The 22,332-nt window shown below is 46.3% G+C and overlaps 1 protein-coding gene across 1 annotated transcript; it reads left to right on the top strand.

Moving 5' to 3' along the window:
* Nucleotides 1-1,858: 1,858 nt before the first annotated feature.
* On the top strand, nucleotides 1,859-22,082 carry LOC102904807 (myosin regulatory light chain 12B). Its single transcript, XM_006972258.4, has 4 exons — nucleotides 1,859-2,016; nucleotides 18,019-18,217; nucleotides 20,400-20,561; nucleotides 21,593-22,082. Exons 2-4 carry the CDS (start codon nucleotides 18,034-18,036, stop codon nucleotides 21,763-21,765), a joined length of 519 nt encoding a protein of 172 aa, XP_006972320.1. The 5' UTR covers nucleotides 1,859-2,016; nucleotides 18,019-18,033; the 3' UTR covers nucleotides 21,766-22,082.
* Nucleotides 22,083-22,332: the final 250 nt, after the last annotated feature.

Below are 22,332 nucleotides of genomic sequence, written 5' to 3'. Positions count from 1 at the left end.
CCAGCTTCCTCATCTGAAATAGGAATGCCCCTTTCTCAGTTCGCTACAAAAATTAGAAACGTGAAAAAAAAAAAAAGATGTGAATGCAGCCGATATTCAAATTGTAGTTATTCTTGTTTTGCTCACTAGTGGGTCCCTGAAAAAAATCCTGAAGAGAAAACAAGGCTCAAAGGACCTATTATTCTTAGAGATGAGGTCTTGTTTATAGAGGGGAAAAGTCTGGCCTGTATTTGAGGGCTGGGAATTCAGTCTTGGGTCCTCTTGCCTGCATAGCAAATGCTCTTGCCACTGACCCACCCCTCCAGCCTCACTCTGCTGCTTGCTTCTCTGCCACTGGGACGCCAGGATTAAAGGCATGTGCCACCACATCCCACCTAGTAACCGACCCTACATTGTGTAGGGTGACGGCTCAGGAAGTGGTAATAGACTGGAAGAGTTCTGTGACAAACATAATAAACATCATTATTTAAACAATGACTCTTAAGGACAGCATCAAAGGGAAAGTATACTCGGGACCAGACATAGCATCAGCATCACCCGGTGCCTATTAAAGATGGAAATTATTTTCCATCTCTGACCTACTCAATACCAGTGCCAGATTTTCAAGTGCAGATTTAAAACCATCCCCAGTTTATTTGGGGGGTTCTTTTATTTTACATTTTATCTACGTACTTTGAAGAGGGAGGGAGCTGCTCATTCCCTGTTGCCTGCTTGCAGGAGCTCAGGACAACTTGCAGGAGTTGGTTCTCTGTGTGGGTCCTGAGAATCTAACTCAGGTAGTCAGAATTTACCTGCTGAACCATCTTGCTGGCCCCTAACTTGTTCTTATGTTGCAAGTACTACTCGGTGCTCCTACCTTCTAGGAATTTCTGCTCAGACTTCTAGGAAGACCTTAATTGTCTCCCCAGCATCTGGCACACGTTTAGGCCAAAGGAAAAAAAAAGAAAAGTGCTTAACACTGCTACTAGATTGACTACCCTCCATTATTTCAAAATAGTGCTACTCATCTGGATTATCCCAATATGAGGGGGCTAAAAAAACTAGCCTCAAGAATACAGCCATAGCCGGGCGGTGGTGGCGCACGCCTTTAATCCCAGCACTCGGGAGGCAGAGCCAGGCGGATCTCTGTGAGTTCGAGGCCAGCCTGGGCTACCAAGTGAGTTCCAGGAAAGGCGCAAAGCTACAAAGAGAAACCCTGTCTCGAAAAACCAAAAAAAAAAAAAAAAAAAAAAAAAGAATACAGCCATGAACAGAATCTAGAACAAATCCTGTGCGGTGCGTGCTCATAATTCTATCCTGTCTTTAAAAATAACTCAAACCCTTTCTTGTGATTGAAAGCTGAATGAACCAGACATTGGCTGAGCCCTGATAATTTCCCGGTAGGAACTGGGGAGAAAGTAAAGAGCACTGGAGTGTGTTTTCAAATCAGCGAAGGCGTTTCTTGGAGCTCAGAGGGGAGTGCTCAGCCGCCGCCCTCTTCCGTATTACATTCCTTCTCTAGAAAACTGTTTATCTAAAACTCAGTTCAACCAGGCCAAGTGGCCTTTGCTAAATCAAGCAACCTCGGACTGGCTGCTACCGGCGCCAGGGAACCCCAAAACCAGGGCGGATCGCGGCCCACCCGGGTCAAATTCCAGCGCTGGCGCTCCGCCCTCGGCCGAGGAATGCGGAAGGGCCGCGGGACCGGCGCTGGAAGTCGGGGAGGCCGGCGGGCTGGGGCGGCTGCGGCAGGGGGATGCCGTGCAGGTGACTTGGGGAACGCGTACTCGTGGGCACCCAGGCTGAGTTTGTCGGGCCGCACAACCAGGCTCGTGGCCGCCGGCGGCCGCCGGGCCCCGGAGTCCTCCGAAACGCTAGCCGGTGCACCCCTCTGCCGCGGTTGGTAGCGCCGAGCTTGCGGGTGCTCCTTCCGCCCCGCCCCCGGGCCGGAAGTGCGGCGCCGCCACGGTCCCTCCGCACCCCTCCGCTGGTCGCAGTAACTGATCGGGTCTTCTGGTGCGTGCATCCTCGGAGCTGGTGAGTGGCTCTCGGCCCCGCGCGGCACCCCCAGGCCGCGCCTGGAGCCTCCGGGCAGCGGGGCGGTCAGGCTGGCGGAGAGGAGGCGGTTCAGGAGGAGGCCCTGGCGCAGGTCCTGGGCTGGCGAATCCTGCCGGAGGCCTCGGGATCTTGTGCACAGGCCCGGCGTCCCCTGGGTGATTGACACCTGGTACCCGGCTGCCTGCACCTGCCGCTGCTGCAGGCTTCAGGTCCTAGCGGTGTGTTAGCCCCGACTGCGCGCATCCGTTCGAGACGCTTTTGAGGGGGAGGAGAAGCCCGCTGGTGCACACGGTTCCTGCCTAAGGAAGCCGGCAATCTGTATTGGAGTTCGTGGTTAGCAAAGGCTAACACGGGCCGATTTCCATACATTGTTACTGTACCCTGTGTCTTGCAAAGATTGAGTTCATTGTAAGAGGAGGACAGTTCAAAGAAAGCTGGAAAGAATTGAGAACTTACCGAGCAAGGGCTCCAAGAGGAAGTACTGGGTGTTTTTTGGCTTGACGTCTGGTAGGAAGTAACAAAAGCAAAAGCTCAAAAGGTGGGTATCGTATCGTATGTACAGGAAGCACGGGAGACCGGCCCGAATGGAGGCGAACAATAATGAATAATAGCTGGAAACGAGGAAGGTAGGTGGGGTAGAGTTCTTGTATACAAGGCTCTGGGCCCAGAGCCCATAAAATAAAAGAAGGTAGTTAGCTAAGTTAGGCCTTTTTATGGGTGCATTGAAAACTTGGAGAGAAATGAATTATGTAAGAGGCCTTAGGGAGTCACTTGAATTCCTCTATAAGAAAATTAACACGGAAAAAAGGATGTTTAGGGCATCGGGTTGACAGGTTTGGTTAAAGATGGCTTTGCTGTAGTACTGTGTTTGGAGAAAAATCCACAGCATTTTCTAATTCAGTAGACCCCTCCAGACCATCTGAAACCCTCTTAGTTTACAATCATGGAAAGGGGTGAGGTCATTTGCCTGGGATCACTTGAGGAATGCATCCGATGCCACCAGTTTTCTCTGTCCTCCCTCTCACTTCACACACGAGACACACACACACACACACACACACACACACACACACACACACACACAGAGAGAGAGAGAGAGAGAGAGAGAGAGAGAGAGAGAGAGAGAGAGAGAGAGGCACCTGATCACTCTTGAGTGCACAGCTTTTTGTTTGTTCCCGCTAAGTTAAATAATTCTGTGATGGCTGCCTCTCTATTCGCTTATGCTTCAATGAGGCTGAGTTTACAGCGCAGCAGCCTCTGAAGGACAGATTCCCCAGGAGATGGTGGCTAAGCTTAGGAGAGCGAAGGATGGGGCCCAGTGTCCCCATTCTCCCAAGGATGAAAGATGCCAGCCGTCTACAGATGAGTTTTGTTATACCCTAGTTACCAGCAGCTTTGGGCTCTGGCTAGTTCCACACACGGCAGGCAAAGCCAGTTCCCTTCTACCCTCGGAAGGTTGATCGCCGAGTCCACGCACGGTAACTGGCAGTAGCCAGATAACAAGAGGAAAAGGTATTCAAAACTTACTCTCTGCAAGAGATTGAGAAAGACAGGAAAAGCAGTGCGTCTTAGCAAGCTCGTAGCGGGTGAGAGTGGGCGCAGGTTGGCATTTTTAGAGGAAGTAAACTGGCTTGAAAAATAGGATATAAAGGAGAGTTCCTTTGGGCTGTGAGTGTGGTGTGAACTCTAGATTTGTTTCCAGACAGAGAGACGTAGCCCTAGTTACTCCGTTCTTTGTGAAGGTGCTTCCCATGCTCAGATCCTCCTCAGACTTGGGAAGGGAAAGAGGGTCTGCACGGAGGAGAAGGGAGGCCAGGGAGACCTAAAAGGCGCTTCTTTAATTCAGAGTGCTCAGCATGGCAAACGTCGTACTTGTCGTTATTATTATTTTCTGGGCCCTGAGGCACACGTTAGCCTTGCCGGTCACCTCAGCTAAAGTTTTCAAGGTGGGCATGTGGCAGCTGCTGATACAAAGGACACACGGGGCTGGTGGGACACGTCCTGTGGCCGGATTCCCTAGTGGATTCTACCACTGTCTAGCTTCGTGGGAAATAGCGATAACAACTTAGCCTACATTATAAGCTATTGTGAGGGTTAAATATTAATGCGTGTGACATGCTCACTCCAGTGCCTGGTAGCCTGGTACACCTGTAGCTTGTCCTTTGTTACTATTCCTTCCTAGTAGAGTTTGTGAAGGATCTCTTGAAAACGAGACTGGCTAAGTGTATGCTGACTCTAGAAAAAGCCTTATTTTAGGAGTGCTCAAATCCAACACTTGCTTTCCCATGAACATTTGTGTATGCAATTTGTTTTTGATGGGAAGAAATTAGTTATATGTATGTCCTAGTATTTATGTGGTACCTGCTATGTGCGGGCTGGTCTTCTAGACTCTATAATCCCAGCAGAAAGGCAAAAGGCTGTAAAAAGCTTTGGAAATAAAAAAATTGAAAATATTGGTAAGTTGTACCGGCAATGTAATTCTGCTAATTAGTAGGAAAGAATAAAGGACTGGTTGTATAGCACTTGCCTAATATGTTTGAGGCCCTGGGTTTGATTCCCCACACACCCAAAAACATGTTTTAAAAGAGGAGGAGGAGGACCACTCATAAACTCAACACAGTGGGTCAGTCTCAAAAATACTGCATTGAAAGAATCCAGGCTGGGCTGGGGAGATGGCTCAGCAGTTAAGAGCACTGACTGTCCTTCCAGAGGACCTGGGTTCAAGTCCCAGCACCCACATGGCAGCTTACAACTGTCTGTAACTCCAGTTCAAGGAATCTGGCGTCCTCACACATGCAGGCAAAGCACCTATACACATGAAATAAAATCAATAAATAAATCTTTAAAAAAAGAAAGAAGTCAGGCCTACACAAGTATACATTTGTCATTTGATTTAAAAGAAACTCAGACAAGAGCAGGCCAAGGTAGTGATAATCTCTAATAACCTCTAATCCTAGCACCTGGAAGCTGAGGCAGGAGGATTCTGAGGTTGAAGTCAGCCTGGGCTGTGTAGTAAGTCTTTGTCTCAAGAAAGAAAAGAAAAAAAAAACCAAACAAGATTTGCCTGGGGTGGGGTGGGGTGCACAGTTGACTTCCGGGGAACTTCCTGGAATGCTGTTAACATTTGTGACCCACTTGGGTTATTACATGAGCGTACACAGTTACAGAAGTGATTCTATTTGTAGATTTTAGAAATGGTAGGGATATCAGAGACCAGGGAGCTGACCGACGGGGACACCCAGAACACTTGTATGTGTATATGGTGAGTGTGAAAACACACCCGTGGGGAAGTTCGCTTGGTGTTAAGTTGTAAAACTGGGTTTGGCTCTTTAAAAAGAAACATAATTATGGAACTTTTAAAAACCTACGTATGTAGCATAAAAACAAGTATATGTCATTAAGTCTACGAGATTCATTTCGTGAAGTGTTTTAATTTGATTATATACTGAGTTCTCTTTCTGATCGCTGGCTTCAGACTGTTGTTCCTGTGTCCGGTCATTTGATCCTCATAATTAGGAAGAACAATAACTAGTCATGACAATCCATGTGAAGTTTCCAGATTCCGACAGACCTTGGAAAAGATGAAACTGCACTTAAAAAGACCAGTTTTGACCCTGGAGCCGCTCTGTGCTTTTCACTTTCAGTTCCTCTGCCTGTGAATCTGTTTACAAACTCTCCTTGCCAAACAAGACTCCACTCCCTCACTCCATAACCCCCACCTGGGGCGTCTGTCCTGGGTGGCTCAGCTACCATTTGTAGTTGGGCTAAAATGAGAACGCTCTTGTTTTGTAAAGATTTATTTTTAGTTAATGTGTACGGGGTGGGGTGTGTACATGCGAATGAGTGAATACAGTTGCCCACAGAGGCCGGAGGCATTGGGTCCCCTGGAACTGGAGTTACAGGTGCTTGTGATTCCCCACCCCCTTCAGAGTGGGTGCTGAACACCCGCCTTGGGGTTCCACCCTTTCCTCCCTAACTGACTCACATGGAATGATAACTTTTATTTTTCCATTTTATGGTTTGTGTCGTTTGGTTCAGTTTTTTTTTTGAGACAAAACCTCATTCTGTAACCAGGCTGGCCTAGGACTCCCTGTGTAGCTCAGGCTAGCCCCGAGCTGTGGCACTCCTCTTGCCTCGGCCTGGAGAGTGCTGGGATTACAGATGGGAAGCACCACACCCAGGTTGATTGGGACCTTTGTGCTACAAGTTTTTCAACCAGCATTTAAGCGCGTTTAAGGACAGAACTTTGAAGAAAGCTGCAATTAGAAAGCAAGAAAAACCTGCAAAGCAGTAGAGGAGCAGGAAATAGGATGTGGTGACGGAGAGGAGGAGACTTGTGTTTAAGAGAACCTGCCAAAATGGGGAGGAAATTCTATCATGGTCACATCTTCTTAACCGGAAATAGAAAATGCCCTTGTCACCTGGCTGGTCCATTTGAACTCTCTAGAATTCTGAGGTTCTAATCTTTTTTTTGTTTGTTTGGTTTTTTGGTTTTTCAAGACAGGGTTTCTCTGTGTAGTTTTGTGCCTTTCCTGGAACTCACTTGGTAGCCCAGGCTGGTCTCGAACTCAGAGATCCGCCTGGCTCTGCCTCCCAGTGCTGGGATTAAAGATGTGCGCTGCCACCACCGCCCCGGTGAGGTTCTAATCTTGAAACAAAGATGTTTCCTCGCCTCACTGTTAAAGAAATCACATGCCGGGCGGTGGTGGCGCACACCTTTAATCCCAGCACTCGGGAGGCAGAGCTAGGCGGATCTCTGTGAGTTCGAGGCCAGCCTGGGCTACCAAGTGAGCTCCAGGAAAGGTGCAAAGCTACACAGAGAAACCCTGTCTCGAAAAAACCAACCAAAAAAAAAAAAAAAAAAGAAAGAAAGAAAGAAATCACATAACAGTGGTGTTGCTGCTCTTCCACTGATAGATAACAAATTGCTCTCAATTTTGTTCTGAGCATCTGTAAGGCAATACCTGGGGTTTTATTGTTTTTGTTTTTGAGACAGGGTCTTTATAGCCCTGGCTGTCCTGGAATTTAGCTATGGCTGACCTTCAACTTAAGAGATCTGCCTGCCTGCCTCTGCTTCCAGAGTACTGGGATCGGAGGGGTGTGCCACCACACCTGGCTAATAAATTCCAGTCTTTAAAAGCCAAGAATTCCCAAGCAGTTTAGTGTGGTGTGGTTGTCCTTTATCTGAAGGGTTGTCTCCAATGCAGCTGATGCATGTGGCTGGCCAGGTGCTGCTGGCTGTTGGTAGGAGGCCTCAGTTGCTGCTGGCTGCTGGTAGGAGGCCTCAGCTCCCAGCTACCTGGTGCTACCATCTACCTATTGACTCCCAGCAGAGCGAGCAAGGGATGTAGTGTCTGTTGTGACAGTTCACCACCACCATTTCATAATGCTCTGTTGTTCACCGGTCACTCTTTTCACATTTGGGTGGCTGGACAATGACAGCTGTGAGAGTCATGTTGGAGTCTCACTACCCTGTAGCTGGAGTTATCTCCAGTCCCGCCCCAGCCCCCAAAAACTCAGACCCAAATAAACACACAGACACTTATATTATGTAAACTGATTGGCCTAATGGCTCAGGCTTCTTGCTATCCAGTGCTTCTATCTTAAATTAACCCATTTCTATTCATCTATAAGTTGCCACGTGGCTTGTGGCTTACCGGTAATTTTACATCTCACTTCCTCTCTGTCTGGCTGGTGACTCCTGACTCAGCCTTCCACTTCCCAGAATTCTCCTCTCTCCTTATCCCACCTACACTATACTTCCTGCCTGGCTACTGGCCAATCAGCGTTTTATTCATCAACCAACCAGAGCAACACATTCCGAGCATACAGAAAGACATCCCCAGCACTACCCCCTTGGCAAGATGGGGAAGGAAGTTTAGTGCCGTCAGGAACCATGCAGGTAGCGTGAACTTGGAGGGGGCAGGGCGTAGGGAGGGGGATGCTAGTCTAGCTCATTCTGCAGTCATTCAAGATGTCTGGATTTCAGGTTTTTAAGTAAATGTCACATTTTTAAAAAAACATCAGCAAGCTAATTTTTGAAGAAACATTATTAAAGGCCGTCTTGGAGGGTCCTAAACAAACCTTCCTACAGACTGCATGTAATTTGCTGGCTGCCAGTTATTGGATATGAGCTGCCTAGTATGTGTATGTGTGTGCACATGTATGTGCAGGCCAGAGGACAATCTCTGGTGCCATGCCTAAGGTGTGTTCACCTTCTTTTTAAGACATCATCTCCCACTGGCCTGCATGCGTCACCAGACAGGAATTCTAGGCTCAAACTCAGGTCCCCAGGCTCAAAGGGTAAGCGCTAGCCTATCCACCTTCCTAGCCCGTGAGCCACCCCCTAGATTGATGAGGAAAATGGGGTCTGGGATAGCTAGACTGGCCAAAGGTCAAACAACCGCTCATGTCAGAACTGGAGTTAGAATCCAGGCCTCCTACATCTCCATTTACTTGTAATCACCAACTTTGAGAAGCCAGGGGAAGCTGGACATATTTACAGCCAGAGTGGACTAGGTGGTTTCAACCTTAGCTATAGGTTGGGATCACCGAGTGCATTTATAAAATTTTATTTATTTTATTATCTCATGATTATGAGTGTTTTGCCTGCATGTATATCTGTGCACCATGAGCATGCCTGATCCCTGTGGAAGTCAGAAGAGGGTGTCGGGTCCCCTGGGACTAGAGTCACAGACTGTAGTTGTGAGCCTCCATGTGAGTGCTAGGAATCAAACCCTGGTCCTCTGCAAGAGCAACAAGTGCTCGTAACCAATGAACCATTTCTCCAGTTCCCGCCCAGTGCATTTTAAAAACTAAATTCTTGGCCTCCACTCCCAACATCCCCTTTCTGTTAGGGTTGACTAAGACCCAGGCGTCATTCTTTATAAACTTCAGAGATGACTGATACATGACCTACTGCTGGGAGAGCAGTGTTTATTGTCCATATGGTGATAACAAATACTTGGGAAAGCATCACAGGGGTTTTGGAAGCCACAGGCCTCTGCAACATGTCTTCTGAGCATCTTTCCAAGCCTGGGGAAGCCTTGCAGGCAGAATGAAACTTAGGTTTCTGCTTGTTAATGATATGTTCCCTCGCTTTAACTTGGATATCAGACATTTACATCACTTGTGAAGCTAGCTCCCTGCATCCCTGGCTATGGCCAGCTTCCTGCATCCCTGTCCATGGCCAGCCCCCTGTATCCCTGCCCATGATCAGTTTCCTGCATCCCTGCCCATAGTCAGATCCCTGCATTCCTGCCCATGCCCAGCTCCTTGCATCCCTGCCCATGGTCAGCTCCCTGCATCCCTGCCCATCTATGGTCAGCTCCCTGCATTACTGCCCATGGCCATCTCCCTGCGTCCCTGTTCATGGTCAGCTTCCTGCATCCCTGCCCATGGTCAGCTCCCTGCATCCCTGCCCATAATGTGGCCTGAGAGCACAAGTACCCTTAGTTCACTGCATTAGGAATGTAGAAAAATAGTAAAGTGTTTGAAGAGGAATGTGTTTTGTTTTTATTAAAGATAATTTGCATTCTGGGCTATGTTTTATTGTGAATATTTTCATCTATAACTGTAGTCTAAGGGTAGAGGGTTGGGTTAGGCAGGTCCCCCCACACAAAACACTTTGATAATTGAGCATAAAGGTTTCTCTGTTAAATCATGGCTAATAGAAAATATTGCCACTTATTAGCCCCGTCTGACCTGCTGCACTGCGTATCCCAGGGTTTACCTTCCGCCTGTCCGTCACTCACCGTGCGGTCCTACTATCCTTGGTTCTCCGCTACCGTTTGGATTTATATGAAACGTCTGCTTGTCTGTGATCCGGATGTAGAGAAGAATTGTTGCTCAGAAACCCATGTTTGTCTCTGTTGGCAGCTTGGAAAGGTTTTAAGTGAGGGAACCAGAGAGAGGTTAGCACGACATGGGGAGTGTGTACGTGGAAATGACCTCCAGTGGGGCTTGAGTATGGCTGACCTCTGGGGTTATTTAATGTCTGGTCTTCAGCTGCGTCATTTGGAAGGCAGGCAGTTTCATTTAATGCAGGGCATCTTAAACCTTTTCCACTTGTGACTCCTTTTCTCCTAACGATAAAGATATATATATATATATAAAATAGGTATACACAGGGCTGAAGAAATGTCTCAGTGCATAAAGGCTGTTTCTGCCAAGTCTGGCAGCCTGTGTTTGATCCCAGAACCCATGTGGCAGGAGGAAACCGGTTCTCAAATCTCAAATGTTGCCTCTGACATCCATCTGCATGTGTGGGCTTGTACACACACACACACACACACACACACACATAATGTTTAAAAAAAAAAGCCAAGTATGGTAGCACACGCTTGTGATGCCCGCACTGGAGAGGCAGGATCAGGAACGTGAGGTCGTTCTGTCTCAAGCTGGAATTTAGTGTACGTGAATGATGAAGATGGGGTTCTCCGTGGTGACAGAGAACCAACCGAGGAAGATGAGCACATCTGAGGCTGTTTAAGAGACAGGAGGGATTTATTGGGGAGGGATTTGTGGAGGATGACTTGGCTTCCTGGCTGGGTGAGTGGGTAGACTGAGAAATCCGAAAGTTGGGAAAGTTGGGAGGGAGGATAATGGACTCGGTTTTCAGCATGTTGACTTTGCGGCGTCTGGGGAATGTCCAAATGGGCGTTTCCTAGGTAGTCGGCTATGAAGTTCAAGGTGACGTACTAGCCTGGAGGTGTAGGCCTCGGAGCCAGAACAGTGAGAGTTGAGATCATCCAAGGAAGAACTTTAAGCCATGTAGGGAAATTTTGATGCAGCTAAGAGGCAGAGACTGGCTTGGAGGCTATAAAAATATTCTACATAAGAGCCAGGTACGGTGCCATAATTCCAGCACTGGGGAGGCCGGAGCATGGAAAACACTATACCAGCTTTGGATGCCTAGTGAAACCCTGTCAGAAATGCCAGGACGTGAGAACCCTGCATAAGTGAGTGGAGATAAAAGTAGGAGACAATCCAGGGGGGCCAGCCCTGGAGGTAGGAGAGCTGAGACCATACAAGCGGAGTACAGCATCCCCAGTCCAGCCTAAACAGTACCGAGTACAGTAGAAAGGCCCTGGAAGACTTCCTGAGGTTGTCGGCTTGAAGCAGTTGCTGTGGCAGAGATGGCCAGCCTGCTGTGGGCTGGAGAGTGAGTGGGAGGTGAGAAAGTCGAGGAAGCCAAAAGAGTTATCTCAGAAAGCAAGGGAAAGGGGTTGTTTTCTCCTGGACCAGACCTATCTTTAGATTGGCAGTTTGGATACCTTTGCTCACTTTTCAACTGATATGTATGTATAGTTTTTATAGGTGCCATATAATTATACAAATATATGAAATACTTCAGGGGATTGAACCCAGGACCTTGAACATCTAGGCAAGTACTCTACCACTGAATTATATCCCCAGCTAAGAAATCTAAAACTCTCAGCACTTAGGAGACAGAGGCAAGAGGATCATAAATTCAGGGCCAGCCAGGGCTACAACCATAGTCAAACCCTAAACAACATATGTGGGATGTGTGTGTATGTGTGTGTGAGAGGGAGAGGGAGAGGGAGAGGGAGAGGGAGAGAGAGAGAGAGAGAGAGAGACGGGGGGGGGGGGGGGGGATGTATGTATAACAAAGTTGGTTTTCTGGTGGTGATGGTTGTTTGAGATAGGATCTCATTATGTATCCCTGGCTGTCCTAGAACTCATTCTGTAAACCAGGCTGGCCTCAAACTCATAAAGTTCCACCTGCCTCTGTCTCGAGTGCTAGGATTAAAGGCGTGTGCCACCATGCCACCATGCTTGCCTCAAAGTTGGGTTTCTTAAACAGTTTTAGCACTCAGTAAAGTGCTTGGCCATGCAAGCATGAGGCACTGAGTTCAGATCCCTCGCCCGCACATAAAAAGACACATAAGTGCACCTAAAATTCCCAGTGCTGGGGAGGCAACGTGGCAGGGATCCCTGGAGCTCCTTGGCTAGCTAGTCAGTGAGCTCTCCAGGTGCGGTGAGAGACCCTGCCTCAAAAACTAAAGTAGGAAGCATTTGAGGAAGACACCCACCCTCGACCTCCGACCTCCACGCACATTTGTACGGGTACACAAACACTTTTCATAGTGATTTAAACACAAGCATTAAGGAAGGAATGCCAGGAAAAAGACAGTGGTACATACCCAAGACATAAGAGAGTTATGCCAGAAAAAACTTTGAGAGAGATTAGAGTGCTGTTCCAGTCAGCTGCTTGCTCTACCACATATTTTGATCAAGGCCTCTTAGGAATTGCGTTCTCACCTCTCAGCCTCCTCCTTCCCCTCTTCCTTCATTTGGGGATCAGACTGCTGCCCCGGCTGAGGCTTTGTAGTACTGCCCCCCACCCACCTGTTCTTTCTCACTAACCAAGCTCCCTAATCCAGTCCTTGCACTTAGCCCTCTCTTGCATTGCCTTCTTGAAGAACTCTAATTAACCTCAAAAATGTTTAATGGAGGATATTTTGAGTTAACTTCCAACATGATACAATTGGCAAATTATTTTCTAAATGTTTCTCTTTAGTGAGTTTGCAGTATGATTGGTTCATAGAGCTTATCTATACCTTCAGACTGCTAATATCTATTAAATCTTGAAATAAGACTTTTATCTTATCTCAATTCCTGGCTTCTCTATGGCTAATTCCTGTCAGCTAGTCGCTGGCTCTGCCCTGGATTCAAGGTTAATTTTATTAACAGTCTCTGAGTGTCACAGTGTGATGTGATATCCCACAACAATCCCTGGGCTGGTTGTCCTGGGTTCTATAAGAAATTGGGCTGAGCAAGTAAGCCTGTGAGCAGCACCCCTCCATGGCCTTTGCATCAGCTCCTGCCTCCGGGATCCCACTCTGTTTGAGTTCCTGCCTTGGCTCCCCTCAGTGGACTGTGTAAGCCAAATAAACCCTTTCCTCCCCAACCTGCTTTTGGTCATGATGTTTTATCACCAAAACTGTAATCCTAACCAGACAAGGCCACAGCAGCTGCAGCAGCAGCAGCCAGAAAAAGAAAAGAAAGCAAAAGGGAGAAAAGTCAAATACCTTGGTAGTGACCACATTCTCTTTTTCATTTAACTTTGAATATAACTACAGTCAGATATCAAGCTAAGTTACAGGGAGGAGAAGAAAATTATCATTTATTCAGGACAGGCATATACGTTGGGGAAGGCAAGGCGTTGGAATGTTGAGAGTCAGGACTGTGAAAACTAGAGTACTTCAAAACTGTACTAAGCCAAACATCAGTACGCTTTGGGAGCGTGTTTTAGATTGACGGAAGAGAATAAATATTATCTTTATAGAAAGTCCAAAGCCCAACCAAGTTCCTTTTGTTGACAACTAACATGGTTAGAGTGCTGGTTGGTTTTTATCAACTTGACACAAACCTAGACATAAACTGGAAAGAGGAAATCTTAATTGAAAATATGTCTCCATCAGATTGGCCTGTAGTCCGGTCTGTGAAGTATTGTTTTGACTAAGGATTAATGTGGGAGGCCCAGCTCGCTGTGGGTGGTCCTGGGTTGTATAAGAAAGCAGACTGAGCAAGCTGTAAGGAGCAAGCCAGTCAGCAGCACCCCTCCAAGGTCTGGACTTGAGTTCTGGCCCTGACTTTCCCTTGGTGATGGAGTATGACCTGAGACTTGTAAGATAAAATAAACCCTTTCCATCTGGGGCTGCCGATGGGGAGTCGTCCCTAATGCTGTCCTCACTTCTCACACCAGTTATAAGTTTAGGGGTCCCTGGGACCATGTCCAGGTTTGATGATTTGCTGGATCTCACTGAAAGCTGAGATTCTCCCTGCAGGGCAGCATCCAGGGGGATTCCTAATACAGAGCTTCAGGTGTTTGTCCCAGTGAAGTCAGTGTCACCTCCTCCTAGCAGTGACGGGTCACAGCATGCAGAGACTGCCAATCAGGGACATTAGGACTTATTGTGTAGGTATACTCAGCTCTCCACATGTCTGACCTCAGTGTCCAGCCCTGGTAGAAGTCAAGCTGATACCATATGACCATAATGTCCCATCATAACTCATAGTTAGATCATCCGGTATGACCTAAGACAGTAAATATCAGGGAGGACATCAGAGGAGCCTAGAGATCACATTCCAGGAGCTAAGGGCAAAGGTTATATATACCTTCCTCTGAACAAACTTGAATTATTTAATACACAGGGACATTGATTTTTTTTTTTTAACTTAGACAGTGCCTATCTCATAGGGCGATTGTAGAGATATAATAAAACATTAGATCAAAGAGTTGCCATGGGTGTGAGATTACTCAGTGGGTAAAAAGCACTTGTGTGGGCTGAAGACAGATGCCCCAACATTACAGAAGAACTTTGGATGACTGTCCAGGCTGCCAGCTGTCTCTGTCTACTCTTACAAGACTCCCGAAAGTTGCTGCATCCTTCTCCCATTTCTCAAGTAGTATTATATCCTTCTGAGGTCTTTGATGTAGTTGAAGACTAGAGATAGTTATAATTTTCCTTAGTTATGATAAAAGATAAGTTAGATATGAAACCTTAGACTCACAAATATAAGATAGATAGGATATCTTCTTTAATTTTGCCAAATAGACTAGTTATTATAAATAGACTAGATATTATAACTGTAATTCTTGCTTGATAATTGTTTTGTTATCTGTAATTTTACTATGTGAAAGTTAAAGCTTTCCTTTTTGAAAAAAGAAAAGGGGAAGTGCTGTGGGATGTTCTGTATGTCAAATGTGTTGCTCTGATTGGTTAATAAATAAAACACTGATTGGCCAGTAGCCAGGCAGGAGGAAGTATAGGCGGGACAAGGAGGAGAAGAATTCTGGGAAGTGGAAGGCTGGGTAAGAGAGACACTGCTTGCCGGGCGGGCGGTGGTGGCGCACGCCTTTAATCCCAGCACTCGGGAGGCAGAGCCAGGCGGATCTCTGTGAGTTCGAGGCCAGCCTGGGCTACCAAGTGAGCTCCAGGAAAGGCGCAAAGCTACACAGAGAAACCCTGTCTCGAAAAACCAAAAAAAAAAAAAAAAAAAAAAAAAGAGACACTGCCAGCCACCACCATGACAAGGGAGATATAAGGTACCGGTAAGCCACGAGCCACATGGCAAAGTATAGATTAATAAAAATGGGTTAATTTAAGATATAAGAACAGTTAACAAGAAGCCTGAGCCATTAGGCCAAACAGTTTAAATAATACAAGCATCTGTGTGTTTATTTTATAAGTGGGCTGTCGGACTGCCGGGGCTTGGCGGGACCTGGAGAGAAAACTCCAGCTACACACTTGCCACGCCAGCCTAACAACCTGAGTTTGATCCTAGATCACACAGTGAAAGGAGAGGAAACAGTTCCTGAAAGTCGGCCTCTCCCTTCCACACACTCCCCTGCACTTTCAGACACACATCATAGTCATTATCATCATCATAATTGGAGCTGAAGAAGTGACTCAGTGGTTAAGAACACTGACTACTTAAAGAACCCAAATTTGGTTGCCCGTTCCCACATGGGAGCTCACAACCATCTGTAACTCCAGTTCCAGGGGATCTGGCACCCTCTTGGGCACTGGATCAGTGCCTCCTTGGGCACTGCGCACATATGGTGTATCAACTACATGCAAGCAAAACACCCATACACATAATTTTAAAATAATAATAATGTTTTTAAAAGTTGGCCCCAGGGGCTAAACAGATGGCTTATTGGTTAAGAGCACTGGCTACTCTTCTAGAGAACCTGGGTTCAATTCCCAGCAGCACATGGAGCTGCACGTGAATCTGTAACCCCAGTCCAGGAGGACCCAGCACCCTCTTCTGGCCTCCATGGGCGCTGCACACTTTATAAGAAGGCAAGCGCTCTATAATAAAAGCTCAAAAATATTCTTTAAAAACTGCCCTGATATTTGTGAAGTTATGTATAGCTAGTCATCCGTGACTTAGGTTTGAACTTAACTTCTAACTCAAAGCGGATAGTATGGGGTCTTACCTGCAGTTGCGCATTGTCTAGAAATGGGGGTGCATTCTGAGAATCCCTTTGTAAGGCAGTCTCCTTACTCTGCAAGCACCATGGAGTTTACTTACACAAAACCAGGTAGAATAGCCTGTTGCAGACCAGGACTGTATGGTACACACCATCGTATATGCTGTCCGTCAGATTGACCAAAACATTACCATGCAGGTATTTACATGGTTTTAAGTGCAGCCAGGGCCTGTACCGTGCCTGCAATCCCAGCACTCCAGAGACAGGTGGGCGCTCGGGAGTTCAGGGCATCCTCAGCTACGTGGTGAATTCAGTACCAGCCTGAACTACATGAGATACTATATTTTTAAAAAAATGGAAATTATTCTGTCTGACAGTTAAATTGCTGACGGCTGTCAGTAGAGTGTTGGAGGGTAACACCAAAGCCACTTGTGGGAGCTCTAGAAATGATTGGGAAGATGATGAAGCGAGAGCAGTTAACTCTTAGCTGACGTTCAGAGTTGTCAAGTGAGGGAAATGCAGGGGTAGCTCGGACGCCCACCAGAGGAAATTGAGTTTGGATGGTGTATTTTAAAGGTGAGCACCAAATGAGGCATCCTCGTCCTATGCACACTATCCACTTAGTTCACACTATACATTATAGTAGATAGTATGTTTTGATGATGCAAATTGGGGTTCTGAAAGATTATTTCATATGGGTAGTAAAGTGGAAATAATAAAACTACTGATGACATTTGGTTGTTGTGAGGGATAAATGGGAAAATGGAACCTAGCAAGGGAAAGACGTTTGTGTGAGGGAAACTTGTACCTTCAGAGACGGGCTTGGCACATAGTACTCAGCTACCTGTTGTTGTTAATTGTATTTCTTTTTTTTTTTTAAAAATGATTCATTTATTTTTATTTTATATGTGTTGGTCTTTGCCTGCATGTCTGGGTTAGGGTGTTGGATCACCTGGGACTGGAGTTACAGACACCTGTGAGCTGCCATGTGGGTGCTGGGAATTGAACTCCAGTCCTCTGGAATTGTTCTTAACTGCTGAGCCATCTCTCCAGCCCCTGTTTTATATATTTCTATAAACTCCAATGGATAAAAATTAGTCTTGGGAGCTGGGTGGTAGTTACATACATATACCTTTAATCCCAGCACTTGGGAGGCGGAGGCAGGTAGATCTCCAGGTTGGAGTCCAGCCTGGTCTACATAGTGAGTTCCAGGACAGCCAGAGCTACACAGAGAAACCCTATTTCAAAAAACAAACAAACAAACAAAAATTAGTCTTGGGGCTAGAGATATGGCTCAGTGGTTAGGGGAGTACACACTGCTCCTGCAGAAGACCTGAATTTGGGTCCTGAACTCACATGGGAGCTTTTACAATTGCCTGTAATTGCAACTTCAGGGGCCCAACACCCTTCTCTGGCCTCTGGGTACCTGTACTCATGTGCACATACCAACACAGACATGAACACATACATGTGTAATTTAAAAATAAAAGCTAAATCTTTAAAAGAACTTGCTGGTCAGCATTGGTGCATGCCTTTAATCCCAGCATCAGGAGGCAGAGGCAGGCCTGGTCTACAGAGTGAGTTCCAGGACAGCTAGGGCTACACAGAGGTACCTATACTGTCTCAAAAAACAAAAAAAGAAAGAAAAAAATCTTGTGAGATGTGATGCAAAATACATTGATAAATTCTATTAACCTGTACTCTTTAAATTCACTTCAACTGTCATATTGAAAATAAAGCTTGGATGTACTTACTCCTGCCCTATTGAAGTAAATTTCTATATTAAGATACTTTTACTCTAGCTGGGCATAGTGACTCGAAACTTCAATCTCAGCATTTGGGAGTCAGCAACAGACAGATCTGTGTGAGTTCCAGGCCAACCAGGACTTCACCGGGAGACTCACAGAGAAAGAAAGAAAAAGAAAGATTTTTATTCGCTAACTTTAAGGGGTGGTGTATGTGTACCCTTTTTGCTTTCTGTATTATGTAATTTTTTTTGGTTCAATTAATTCCAGATTTAAACCACCACCATGTCGAGCAAAAAGGCCAAGACCAAGACCACCAAGAAGCGCCCTCAGCGCGCAACCTCCAATGTGTTCGCCATGTTTGACCAGTCCCAGATCCAAGAGTTCAAAGAGGCCTTCAACATGATCGACCAGAACCGGGATGGCTTCATCGACAAGGAGGACTTGCACGACATGCTTGCTTCTCTAGGTAGCCTTTTGTGTGCATTGTCCCCGATGATAATCCATCCTGAATCATCCGTTTGTCTGTGGTTCAGTTCTTGTCCCAAACAGCCTTTGAGAAACTTTGAGGTGTGGGAGGGCCCTTTTCGGGACTGGCCCCGTGTGAGGGGCATCAGCTCTAGTGGGGGACCTGGCAGGTACTTGTTCCTGTTAGCTAAGTAGATTGTGTCTGTGTGAGCCTGAAGGGTGTGTCTGTGTGTCTGTGTGGCTATCTGCAAAAGATCAGAAGTCAAAAGGAAAAGTGTTTTGAGAAATAAATGGTTATTTTTGAGGACAAAAAAAAAAAAAAAAGATCAGAAGTCGTAGTAACAAATGCAGCTAATCATACACTGTGGGTAATACCTATGAGTGGAAGACAGGTCATAAACAAATGAACATAGGGACACTTCTAACTAACATGGCTGCCTGGGAAGGAAGGGTAGTGTTACTCAAAAGTGGACCCCGGAAAAGAGATTTCCACAAAAATGCTTTTATAATTTAAACAGAAAGAAAGAAATTGAATTTTTTTTTTTTTTCTAAAAACCATAGTGGTGGTTGATGAGATAGATTAGCAGGTAAAGGTGCATGCTGCCAAGCCTGGTGACTTTAGTGTGAGCCCCAGGATGGAGAGACCTGGCCCTTGGACATTGTCCTCTGTCATCCACGTGTGCTCCACAGCACTGGTACACGTACATGCGCACATGCACCACCAACAGACACACACACACACTTTCTTGTTTCGTTTTTGGCGGTTTCTGTGGTAGTTTTCCTGGAACTCGGTCTATAAACCAGGCCTGCCTCTACTTCCCTGGTGTTAGGATTAAAGATGCACGCTGGCCGCCGCCGCCGCCACCACCCGCTACACACACATGTCTTAAAAGATCCATTTTAGATTGCTATTTCGCTCCGAGAACTCTCTTGAGTCTTTGGGTTACAGCCATCCCTGCCCTCTACCCCCAGAGCACACAAGAGAGTTGGGTTTGATCTGCAAACACGGAAGTGGACTTTTACTTACGTCTGCTCAGAGGCTCCTATGGTGCAGGTGAGTTAAGTAGGTGTAGTGAGGCAGGGTTGCCATGCAACGGAATAGCCGGCCACGCGCTCCTTAAATTTCACCCGGGTTCTAGACTGGGCTGTCGGCAGCGCTTAGTCTGTTGTAGTTCTGAGATGCTGCCTAAGACCTGCAGATCCAGCCAACACACCTGTTTCGCGTGTGTCAGCTCTGTGTCTGACGGGACCTTTGAGATCCTGACTTTTCACAGGTTCAGATTAAAGGAGGCCGTATGGGCCTGAGTTCCAGTACTTCCACCTTCTCCAGGCCAGTGGGTGAACTGGGTTTCCAGATCTTTCCTGTGAGGAGAACTGGAGAAGTCTGGCCGCCGACACCTAAGAATCGTTTTTTCAATAGGAGCTGAGATCCAGGTTTCTCTTGACAAACAAGACCGAGCATCCTAGTCTGCATTCAAGTCTGGCGTGGTGGCTCATCCGTCAGCATGCAGGGGTGTGAGACAGGAGGGTCTCTGAGGATCTGAGGCCAACCTGGTAGAGGACCGCCCCCCTCAAAAAAAAAAAAAAAAAAAAAAGCAAAAGAAGACTCCAGGCAGCCTCATGCAGAAGCAGCACTTGGGGCTGACCCTGCTTTCTTTAAAACTGTTCAGAAGTTCCCAGTCCCAAACTGACCTGATAGTTTTAACCCAAATGATCAGCTTATAAATGATTTTGAAGCATACCAGTTCACATGCAACTGTATCATAACTGGAAATATTAGTGTTGATTTTTTTTTTAATAGCTGGTATTAAAATAACAACCCCTGATGAACCAATATAGACTCACACAACATATGAGTGTGATGTTTCCTGTCAAAACTTGAGACTTTGGGTTTTTTTTTTTGTATTTTTTTATTTTTAACGAAAAGTGGTAAAAAAGCTGGCAAGATGGGTCAGCATGGAACGGTGCTTATGTCTTAAGCCCGTGGGATTTGATCCCTGCAGCCCTTGTGGAAAGAGAACCAGCTCCTGAAAGTTGTCCTCAGACCTTCACACATGGGATAAAGTGCATGCACCCACAATGATGCAATGAAAACCTCTTAAAAATATGTTTGGTAGCATAACAATAGCCAGATGATCCCATTGAACTGGGTTTTCTCCTTTGTCCGATGTGCACTCTCACAGGGAAGAATCCCACCGACGCCTACCTGGATGCCATGATGAATGAGGCCCCGGGCCCCATCAACTTCACCATGTTCCTCACCATGTTTGGAGAGAAGCTGAACGGCACGGACCCCGAAGATGTCATCCGAAATGCCTTCGCTTGCTTTGATGAGGAAGCAACGGGTAAACACTGCTAGCATGGTTGTGTCCAGCCTCATCTTAGGACACGTTTTTAATGTGCAAAACATTTCTTTTAATTAAAACAAAAAGAAAACCCTGTTGTTTTAAAATAGGCAATACACCAGCAGTGTCCTTGCCACATACCTGTTGTAGGTCATAAAACTGCAGCTTATCTTGTTCACCTTTGAATTTGGCTTCAGGCTTCCTGGAAACATTGTAAGAATTTAGGGTCCGTTATAAAATCTTAGAGAACGAAAACTATTCTTTCAGAGAACCCGGTTTCACTAAAAGGCATAGTTCATAGTGTGAGCATTTGAAGTGCTCTGTGTCCCTGGGGTACCTCAGGACTTGGCTCTGTTTTGTCTTCATTTTCCTGCCCTTTGGGGAAGCAGGCTGTCTTGTGAAAGCCTTTCAAGTTTCACCTCTCTCGCTTTCCTTCTTTCTCCATCGTGTCTCCGAGTCTTCTGCTTGGCCTCACGTCCCCTGGAGTCTCCCTCGCTTGTCCCTGACTTCCTCATTCTTCCTGGCCATGCTCTTCTCTCTGAACCACTGGTCTGGGTGACATTGCCTTTTGTTCTGGGCAGCTACCACTTAATTTTTATTTAACTTCATATTTTTATACTATGGGTTTTAAAAAGATTTATTTTTCTTTTTTGTGTATAAGTATTGTGTGTGTGTGTGTTACCAAGTACATGCCTGGTGCCATCAGGGGTCAGAAGAGAACATAAGATCCTTTGAAACTGAAGTCACAGATGAGTGTGAGCCACTCTGTGGGGTGCTGGGAATCAAACCCCAGGACCTCGGAAAGAGCAGCCTGTGCTCTTAACCACTGAGCCAGCTCCCTGTTTTGAAGCCTTTAAAGTAATTTGGTATTAATAAAAGCCTCGGAATAGATCGGGAAGCAGTGGTGCAGTTAGGTGTGCCGTGGCTGTAGTGGGTGGTAGATGAATGACGACTTGGCTGAAACGTAAGGCTGGTTTGATGTAGAATCGTGCCATGAAGTATTTGTGAGTCCGTGTTTTGTTTCTCTCCAGGCACCATCCAGGAGGATTACCTGAGGGAGCTGCTGACCACCATGGGCGATCGGTTCACAGATGAGGAAGTGGATGAGCTGTACAGGGAGGCCCCCATTGACAAAAAGGGGAACTTCAACTACATCGAGTTCACGCGCATCCTCAAGCACGGAGCAAAAGACAAGGACGACTGAAGAGCTCCGGCGGAAACCCCTCCTGCGTTACCTTACTCACTCTTCCTTTCTCAGACCCTTCTGCCCCTTCATAGGACCTGCTGCATGCCACTGAGTTTCACAGCTTTGCCTCTTTTTTAATGTATTTATTTCCGGCCTTTCTTTCATTTAGCACTTGTATAATCAGACTGGAAACGGGGACAATGTTGTAAATTGTGTTGAAAATGAGATGCGAATAAAAATCAACAAATGTGAAAGCCCAGGAAAATACATCCGTATTTCCGGTTTTGCTGGATTTTTTACATTTTTATATAATAAAAATGTTATTTTGAAATAAAGATGATGCTGACTCAAGTGGAGTATAAAACAAATGAGTGATAGTTTGGGGTGGTCTTTTCTTCAAGTTTCCACCTTCATAAAAAGTAGAGAGCGTTGTCTAGAAAAACAGGTATTTCATTGAGCGGATGTTGTAAGCGCATGAATAGTTCCGGAGAAGTGCTGTTCCTGTGTGCAGCATCGCACCACCACGGCCCTCATGGCGTCTTCTCAACAGTCTGATGAGATGGATTATTACTAACTGCACTGGAA

The sequence above is a fragment of the Peromyscus maniculatus genome, chromosome 13, assembly GCF_049852395.1.
Source record: "Peromyscus maniculatus bairdii isolate BWxNUB_F1_BW_parent chromosome 13, HU_Pman_BW_mat_3.1, whole genome shotgun sequence".
NCBI classification, from domain to species: domain Eukaryota; kingdom Metazoa; phylum Chordata; class Mammalia; order Rodentia; family Cricetidae; genus Peromyscus; species Peromyscus maniculatus.
Note: the sequence above shows the minus strand (reverse complement) of the source record. Positions and strands in the feature narration are given on the sequence as shown.